At 45.2% G+C, this 9,719-nt stretch overlaps 1 protein-coding gene across 1 annotated transcript in view; it reads left to right on the forward strand.

Moving 5' to 3' along the window:
* Positions 1-1,999: 1,999 nt before the first annotated feature.
* LOC109287197 (pancreatic lipase-related protein 2-like) overlaps positions 2,000-9,719 on the forward strand; it is a 21,707-nt gene continuing 13,987 nt past the window's right edge. Inside the window, exons 1-5 of the mRNA XM_019502162.1 lie at positions 2,000-2,048; positions 2,693-2,847; positions 4,892-5,017; positions 6,515-6,649; positions 8,666-8,774. Of these exons, the coding sequence (XP_019357707.1) occupies positions 2,000-2,048; positions 2,693-2,847; positions 4,892-5,017; positions 6,515-6,649; positions 8,666-8,774 (574 nt within the window). The remainder of the gene's footprint in view (positions 2,049-2,692; positions 2,848-4,891; positions 5,018-6,514; positions 6,650-8,665; positions 8,775-9,719) is intronic.

Here is a 9,719-nt window from a genome sequence, read left to right on the forward strand (position 1 = left end):
AAGGGGGCCCAGCAGGGAGGTGGCAGTTCTGGTCCTTACTGAGGAAGACAGAGGCAAAGAAGTTATTAAATATGTTGGCTTTGTCGTCTGGCGTGACAACCAGATTCCCCGTCTTGTCCTGCAAGGGTCCCACATTTCCTGGGGCCTTCTCTCTACTCCCTATGTACTTAAAAAAGGACTTCTTGTTGTCATCAAGATAAACAAGTCCGACCCCTTGCCCTGGGTAGGAAAGAGTGACCCCAGCCAGATACCTATCCAGCCTTCTCTTAAAGACCCCCAAGGTAGGAGAGAGCACCACCTCCCTTGGGAGCCCGTTCCAGATTTTGGCCACCCTTACTGTGAAGAAGTTTTGCCTCATATCTAACCTAAATCTGCTCTCTGTCAGTCTGTGACCATTGATCCTTCTTACCCCAAAGAGATAGAACTATTCTAGAAACAGACCTCAGCCTCTCAAACTTATCTCCAAAAATCCCAATTGCTCCTTAGAAGCTCATTAGGCAAATCATGTTTACTAAGCCTGTCTGCTCAACTCCAGCCTCTTCTTAAAAGGAGTAGTAATTAGACACTCAGACACTTCAAACACTGGGGCTAGGCATCGACTGTGGGTCATAACCCTGCACACTTCTGAAAACACAAGCCTACCTATACCACAGCCCAGCCTCCCAGAAAATAAGCCAGCAAACAGGAGGAGGACTACACCCACCGCTCACCCAGTCCCTCTGCCTCCAAACTCATGGTCCAATAGTTCTGCTCTCCCAAACCCCCATTTGCTGCTCCTTTCTCCTTCTGAGAGCATGGGGTAGCTTCTCAAACTGCTAGCCTGGCATGGGAAAGAATGAGGGGACTTGGACTTGCAACAAACAGGTAGAGGCCCCATGGAAACCCTGGCCATGGAGAGAAGGAAATGGAGGTAGTGGGGGGAGGGTGCTACAGAGTCCCTGGCCCTGGTGGGAAAGGAAAGAATGAAGAACATGGGGAGACTGCCCTAGACCCGAGGGAGATGGAGCAAGATACCTGGTTTGGAGCGGGTCCCTGACATAAGGTGAGGATTTACAGGAGTTGGAACAGGATGAGGGGGTGGGAGGAGGGGGAAGAATGCAGGGAGCCACCTCTACGCGTGCTGTGCTCAGCCTACAAAAAAACAACAGATCATGCGACCCTCTCAAATAGGGGCCACCTTGCTGCCTTCTCCCCACTAGCCCTTGCCCATCTCTTCAGAGGAATAATCAGAGCCTTCAGCACCATGGATCCTGCTTTCCTTGCAGGAAAACACACAAGGCACCCCGAGAAAGGTGCTGGGAGGTGAATGCAATGTAAGATTAAGCATCGAGACTGGGATCAGAAAATAGCCTTGCAAAACACAAAAGAATAGGAGGGAAAGGTCTAATCTGCCGATGAGGTGACAAACAAAACAGTTTCACGATACCACTGAGACTACATACTATTTACATTAGCGACTAATTACTCTAGAGCATCTGCAATGCTAATAAGATTACTGATCAGTTGTTTTCAGATCTTGACCCTTCTTGAACCATGAATTTCCAGACATATTTCATTTAAACTATATTGAGCATTTTTTCCTCTTACCCTTTAACTCAGGGGCAGGCAATTATTTTGGGTGGAAGGCCGTTTACTGAGTTTTGCCAAGCCAGAGGGCCGCATGACAGGCAGCCAGGGGCAGATAAATATTAATTTTCTAAATTTTTTAAGGGCCCCGTGGGCCAGATAGAATGGCCTGGCAAGCCGCATTTTGCCCACCCCTGCTTTAACTGAAGATGGGATATTTTAGGCATAAAGGCCAGGCAAAAGCTTGCTTTGTTGCTGTCTTTATTTCAGGCATTAATTTATACAACATTAATACTCTATTCTTGTTCTGTTTGTTCCGGGGATAACATGACTGTACTACACACTTTTTAAAAAGATGAAATGCTCTTAAGTCAGTTGGTATCTAAATAAAATGCTTTTGATGGACTTAACAGGAGTATTCAGTTTACTTCAAATGATTGGACTTTGGATTACTGCTTTCTGTCTCCTTGGCTCAACAGCAGGTAAGACACTGCACATTTATAAAAACTGCATCATGGATGTTGAATTCAGTCACATTTTTATGTACCAAAAAGTTACAAGGCAAATGAAAGCATTGCTTTGCACTGAAGTCATACTATAGTTTGTAGCACAAGGGCAATGCACCACTCATATCTTAATATCATTGCACTTTTGCACCTTGCTTCTGCAATGGTCTGTGCACACACCAGTGAAATGAATGCGTGGTGCAACGAGCAGTGTCCGAGGCAAAAAGCTGAATGACTATGTGGCATCAAAGCTGCTCGCCTGCTCAAAGGAAGCATGTTTAAAATTAACCGAAACTCATACAGGCTCTATGTTACTGGGGGGAGGGAGCAACAGGGACAGCGGTTGAAGTCTTTCACTCCTAGACATATGAATCAGGAGCTGGCACCTAACATTAAGTCCCCTCATCTTTTTTATTTATTTAATCATGAGTCACTAATATCCCATCTTATCTGCTTCAGCTAATACCCACAAATAGGTTGAAGAATAAATCTGAACTTTAACATCAGTGATAAAGCCAGTTGCCCAAGCCCAGAACTTTTTAAAGTTGTTACCAACTTCAAATGCACCACAGGACTGCAACAGTTTTGAAAATACTGATAAAATGTTTTTTGTGCTGCAGGCAAAGAAATTTGCTATGAAAGAATCGGCTGCTTTTCCGATAAGCCACCATGGTCTGGAATACCAGGGAGACTTCTGCCAGGTTTGCCTGACCCTCCAGAAAGTGTGAACATCACCTTCTCCCTCTACACCAAAGAAACTAGAAATAGATTTCAGGTAAGATCTATCTGTATTTTAACATTATGAGCCAGTTGCACCTACCAGGGTTCACTAGACTATTAGGAAGACCATGTCACTCACCATGCAAAAAGGAGTCAAGGGAATAAAAAGTCAAAATCTGTTGTCAGCTGCAGCTGTAGACAAACCTATTTAAGTCATTTGGAGTAAAAGAAAAAAAATAGTATGAGGAATATTTATATGCAGAACCTATATAAAAAAGTGAAAAATAATACAATATTTATGAAGCATTCTACATGGGCAAAAGCACCTCAGAAGATAGGATATTACTATTCTACTTCCAAAGAAATTGATGTAAAGAGGCCCAGCTTGGGGCTCAGCCAGGATCTGTCTCTGACCATAGGCGCTGGCTTTTATTTTTGTCAAGGGGCGGCTAAGATAGTGCCACCCCTTCCCACCCCCCAACGGCCAGAGTGGAGCCGAGCAGAGCCCGTAGAGGGTAAAGGGTGGATGCGGGCTGCCCCCTGCAGGCTCAAGGCTCCCTGTCCTGCTGCCCTGCTCCCAAGAGCCGTGAGCCACGGTGAGGTTCCTCCTGCCCACCCAACAGCAACGGGGACACAAGTCCACCACCCCTGCCCCCACTGCTGCTGGGCAGGCAGGAGACACCTTGCCATGGCAGCATGGCTGGTGCGGGGCTCCCAGGTGAGGGCAGCAGGGCTGGTAGCCCTGAGCCCACATCTGTCCCCAACCAGTGCACAAATCTGGGGGGCATGTGCCCCTCCATGCCCCCACTCCGTAGGAGTGTGCACAGCAACCAGGAGCCACCTCTCCACCAGCCCCCTGGACAAGCCAGTTGTGGCTGTCTCGCTCCCCACCCTGGCCCTGGACCCCATGCACCGCCCTGGCTGGACAGCACCCCCAGGCCCAGCCCTTGCCCTACTCCCTCCCTCATTGTGGGGGCCTTGATCCGCCCCCAACTTACCTGCAGGCAGCTGAGGGAGCTGCTCTCCACCGCTGCCTGGGGCTGTATTCCTGGCCACGTGCACATCTGCACACATGCACATGGCACCCCATGCGTCCTGCTCCCCATAGCCCTTTGCATGGGTCCACAGCAACCAGCGTTTGTCAATCTTCAGCTGGGGATGGGAGGTCACCATGGCCTCTTCATGAAGGGGGCCTGAGCCCACGTAGTCTATGCCTATCTCTCCGACTCCCAACATTATGCTCATTACTGAAAGTCAAGAACCTTGGGCTTTTAAGTACTGTATTTATCCAAATACAAGACTACTTTGAAATTTAAGATGACTCCGAATTTAAATTGGTTATAGTTTTCCATGTATAGAATCTAATCAGCGGAGGGTTATCTTAAGTTTTCCCTCCTCTTCCCCCTCCCCCCAACCCTAGCAGCAGGGAAAGCAACAGCAGCAGAAGGGTATGTGGTGGGGGGTGCAGGTGGCTCCCTTGTCCCCCTGCCACTTGCCCCCCTGCATCCTGTGCCCCTTGCTGCCCACCCCCAAGCAACCGCTGCCTCCATCTGCCCTCCTGCAGTTTGTGCCCCCCACAGCTTCTGCTCCATACCTGTCCCTCCCCAGCCTCTCTGGCCCGGGATACTTAATGTCAGGTGTGGCTCTGGCTCCAGCTCCATTCCTTCTAGGCTCAGAGCATATGGAAGCTCTGGCCCCATGCCTAGCCATGCAGCAGCATCACCAGGCCAGAGCAGAGGCTGAATTTTCCATAAATTGTACACCTCTAATTTCTGACATTTGAGTATTATCTTATGCTGCTAAGATGCTCTGCAAAATAAAGGGACCTTTTCATGAATTAAATGGTTTAGGGCAGCAGAAGCAATATGGGAGGTATGGTTCCCTTAGGCATGGTAGAGGACTTGAGGATGGGTTGGGGAAGCTATGGGAAGATGCTGAGGTCCCCATGCTCCAACAGCTGAAGATACTGACCACTCAAGTGAGTTTCTGACTCCCACGCAGAGGACATTCCCCACAAATGGAGCACTTTTTTGTGCAACCTATTTAAGAAAATGACAAAAAAAGGTCTTAATAATTATTAATGATTTTACTCAGAACAGATTCTCTCTGCAATATATCCTTCAACCATCAACAACTCGTATTTCTCCTCCCATAGAAGAACCCGCTTCATAGTACATGGATTCAACAGCAATGCAAAGAATACCTGGGTGATACACATGTGCATGGTATGAGAAACTATCTTCCAAATTTCAGTATTATAGTTTCATAGTTTCTAGGGTCGGAAGGGACCTGAGTAGATCATCTAGTCCGCCCCCCTGCCATGGCAGGAAAGAGTACTGGGGTCAAACGACCCCAGCAAGGTGTACATCTAGCCTGCTCTTAAAGACCCCCAAGGTAGGAGCCAGCACCACTTCGCTTGGAAGTTGATTCCAGATCCTAACTGCCCTGACCGTGAAGTAGCGCCTCCTGATGTCTAGCCTGAATCTACCCTCTGCCAGCTTGTGACCGTTATTCCTGGTCACTCCTGGCAATGCTCGAGGGAACAGGGACTTCCCCAGTGCCTGCTGGTCCCCCCTGACTATAGTTGCAGCTATATTCAATAGCTAATATTTAAATACCAATATTCAGCTTCTACTTTGAAATCCATCTGACGTTGTTAATGGAGAGCAGGTATTAAGTAATGCATCAATTTAATCAAAGCTAAAATGTTTCCATGGAGCTTTCTGGTCACTTGGGACAGAGGAGACACTACAGCCTGGTTCTGAGCGGCTTTTCCATCCCAGAACACTTTGAATCAGATTAAACAAGTGAACTCAACCTGAATGTCATGCATCCCAGCCCAATGCCATAGCCACCAGCTTAATGCAAGTCTCCCTCAGTAGAAATGCCTGGACTTAAGGATCTCTTAATTTGTACATTTTGCAGTTTGTACAATTTGACAGAATTCTCACAAAATCAAATGCATACCCAACACCTTAGCACTTATATTAAATGCCAAATCACAATAAGAAATGAGAGTGAAAAACCCTGAAAAAAAAATGAGGGGTGCTGAGCTATCAGCAACTTTCACTGAAGCAACTCTCAGGTTTCAACATATATTTTCCTGCCTCACTCATTCTGTGCCTTTATTACGTTCTTTCTGCTTTTGGTTTTTCCTTGGTACACAAATCAGGCCTCAAACAGTTAAAAGTGAAAATCCTTGACTTTTGTAGGACTGTGTAGAGGAGATTAAGCATTAGCTTGATGTGCTCTTGTAGGCATCTCCCATTCAGTTCTCAGCGCTTCAGTTTTAAATGCCCTGTACAAGATTTCAAAAACAGCTTAAAACATGCCTCTCATAAATAAGTTTAATGGAACCATAAATCACATAATATATACTATACTGCAATTGCACAGTTGATAGGAACTGCTGTACAATTGTGATCCTAAATAATTCCCATACATAGCTGGGAGGAGAAAGGGAGAAAAATGGAAAAATATTTTGATTGTCACTTTTAACAAATCAGACACCTATGCGTGACATGCCTTATTAGCACACTGTACAGCGTGCATTATTCTGAAAGACCCTTGCTTTAGATACTCTTATAAAAAGTTGTCCTTTGAAAAGCAGGAAACCCAATAATTAAAGTTATTAGTTAATACATTCGTTTTGGTTTAAGTTGAATCATAATTCCTTATTGCACGTTTTCTTATATTCTCGGCTTTCTGTTTGCACCCACCAGCGATTAATACAAGTGGAAGATGTGAACTGTATTGCTGTGGACTGGGAAGATGGTGCAAAAGACACATATATCAAAGCAGTGAACAACATCCGTGTTATTGGGGCTGAAATTGCTTATTTCATAAATACTGTCAAGGTAAATAAGTTACTTATTAGTTGCTTAAAGGATTTTAAGTTACTTCTTTTAAAAAAAAAAAAACGCACAAAGATTCACATCTAGCCATAATGCATTTATGAAAATACTGCTATTTCAGGGACATCACAAAACCAGGACTTGAACCTGCACGTGCAACTCACAAGCAACATGAACGTTCACATGGCTACAGAGGTGACACTGGTCCCAAAGGGATCAGATGATTGAAAGAGGCACCAGATTAACCTAAAAAACCACTAGATGGCAAAATGTCCTTGGAGGGGAGGCATGCCACGTAACTAGTAAAGAACTGTTCCTACTACAACATGCTTGAGGCAAATTAGATTTTAAGGTTTGGACAAACCAACAAGTTACAGCAGTTACAAGGTAGCAGGGGACTTGCACACATCAGCTGAAATTTTGTGAAATGTTTGCACTGAAACACCTTTCCCATAATGAAACCACTGCCCTTGCGTTATCTCTGCATCAGTAACTCTTGGATCTTTTTGTCAGTTTGCAGAGGTGTATTCCCTTCCAATTTACAGGGTTGTAAACCGATTTTTTCCCCCAATCATCTTACTCATCCCCCCGCCCCATCAGGTATGTTGCATCCTCCGTGTCACTAGTCACCACCCTGAACACTGGCACAAAATTCAAGCCTAGCCAGACCAAGCCCTTGGCTTCCAAACCACGGATCCAGACCAAGGGTAGGTCCCTGTCAGACTTTTTTCCTTGTGCCAAATTGAATGAAAGTTTCTGGTTCTGCTTGGACCTCCACAATTGATGGATCATAGGAAAGCAAATGCTTTCCATTCATTTTGGACCTTTTGAAGCCGGACTTTGTGCACTGAACTCTTTACCTGCAACACTTTAAGCCTCTGACAGATGTTCAATTAAAGGTGGGATGGGATCTGATCCCTGATCCCAACAATGATGCCTCCCAACAGGCCATGTGCAATCGCACCCTGTTGCTGGTGCAGGGGGAGCCCAGGAAGGCCCCAGTGTGCTCCCGAGACTGAGAGCACCAATCAGCAGACTGGTGCTTTGGAGGCTGGAAGAACCAATGAGCGAACTGGTGCTCTGCGGGATGGCAGTGCCGATCAGCCGATTGGCACTCCCAGCCCCAGGAGTGCACCAACCATGTATCCAATTTATAGTAGGATGGGAACCAGCCAGAAAAATGTGTGTAATAATTTTGTGACTTACTCCACTTTATCATGCCATTCATTGCATGAATGCATCACTGAGTTACTATTTAAAGATATGATTAATTAGTTAAGGGGCTTTACAAACAAAACATTAAACCAAGGTGGCTTCCTAAATGGCTAACAAGAATCCTGGGAAATACCTAGCACTAAGTAAAGAGAGAAACACTGTAGACATGTGCATTTATGCTGGTCTGTGCATAAGGAAGTTAGATGTGGATCTCAGGCACCCGATGAAAAGTCATGATGGATATCATTAAAGTTTTGAATTCCAGGGTAAGTTTAATCTTTTCAAATGATCAGTGCGCCAGTTCAGTTCCACTTACATCTTCAGGGGCCTGTACCGTTCCCAGAGGTGCCAAGGCCTAGAAATGTTCTCTCTGCACAGCTGTAGGTGACCTTCATCTCTTCCAAACTTAAAAACAAAAAATAAGGGTACCAGGTGACATGATGAGTCTTTAAGTAGCTACACAAGGAACAACAATTTAATAAATGAAGGCTCTCCCACTCGCAAGTAAAAAAATGAAATGGATGGGAGTTGAAGCTAGACGCATTCAATGCAGAAATAAGGTCCACAACAGGGAGGATAATGAACCACTGGAATAACTTGCACTAAAAGGCCCTGTGGACTCCCTGTAATAAAAAATTTTAAATCAAGATGAAATGTCTTTCTAAAGAAGTCACATGCTCATTTAGAGATGAAGTTTCACCGTCTTTGTTTGCAGGAAGTCGCGCTAAACAACCATAACATTTCTGGCTTAATAAGTTATGCTTTACATTTATTTCATTTTCCTCCTCTTTTTAAACCATTCAGAAAACACGCAGATACTCCCCTTCACAAGTCCACATCATTGGCCATAGTCTCGGTGCACATGCTGCAGGAGAAGCAGGAAGGAGGATTAAAGGCATCAAAAGAATAACTGGTAGGTTATTCAGAAGTGGAGACACTGCATGGTTTCCTTATTAATAGCGAAGTAACTTGTAAACCCCTAGACCTACTGAACCTACTGAATTTAGCCCCTCATTTGTGTTGTTGCTATAGACTTCATCTTGCTCCTAATGACTAAGCAAATATCCTAATTCAAAAGCTGATTTATCTACAGTACAGGCTTGTAAACATCCGTTTCATTTGTTATTTGAAAACCATGCTCTCAGCTTTGCTTCAGACCAAAAACAACAAAAGAACTATAAAAATGGCTAAAATACAGAAGATTGGCACACGTCTTAAGCTTGAGATATTGTAGGCAAATACTGTACATTTTCCCCACTCTTAACGCCATCTCTTACAATCTACTTGCAAAGCAAAAAACTTAAGCTTCATCCATAGCGTCCTTCTGATGCACCCTACGGAGCAGCTTCCTGGATCGATTAGCAGTAACAACAGGAATGCCGCAGGGTTCCCGAGCTGCGTGTCGGCTCCTTCTTAAGAAGTCTTCTCCAGACTTATTAGGTGTACCATATTTTCCTCACAAAGCATGCAGATTTCCCACCCCCAAAAAAAATCAATCCCCCCAAACTAGGGTACAAGTTTTAAGTAGGGAAGCCGTTTTCTTCACTGGAAAAGCAGCAAGCCTGGAGATGCTGGACATGGCATGCAGCTGCCAAGATGGCCATCCCGTGTTAACCCCCCCATAGCCATAACTATTAGCTGAACACTGTATTTTGTGCCTAAAGCAGCAAGTGAGCTGCTGGTAGTATCTCGATGTGGAAGCACGAGAGGAGTAGGCTCAAACTTCTGAATGAGGAGGACCTTAGACTTTGGGTCTCCTACTTCCTGAGTCAGTGTCCTAACCACTAAGTCATTGGGCTAAAATGTGGAAGGGCCCTCCTCCCCCTAATATCTGCTAGTCATGAGCAGGAGCAGGGAG

Source organism: Gavialis gangeticus, unplaced genomic scaffold (genome assembly GCF_001723915.1).
Source record: "Gavialis gangeticus isolate Ggan-Ray unplaced genomic scaffold, GavGan_comp1, whole genome shotgun sequence".
Taxonomy (NCBI): Eukaryota; Metazoa; Chordata; order Crocodylia; family Gavialidae; genus Gavialis; species Gavialis gangeticus.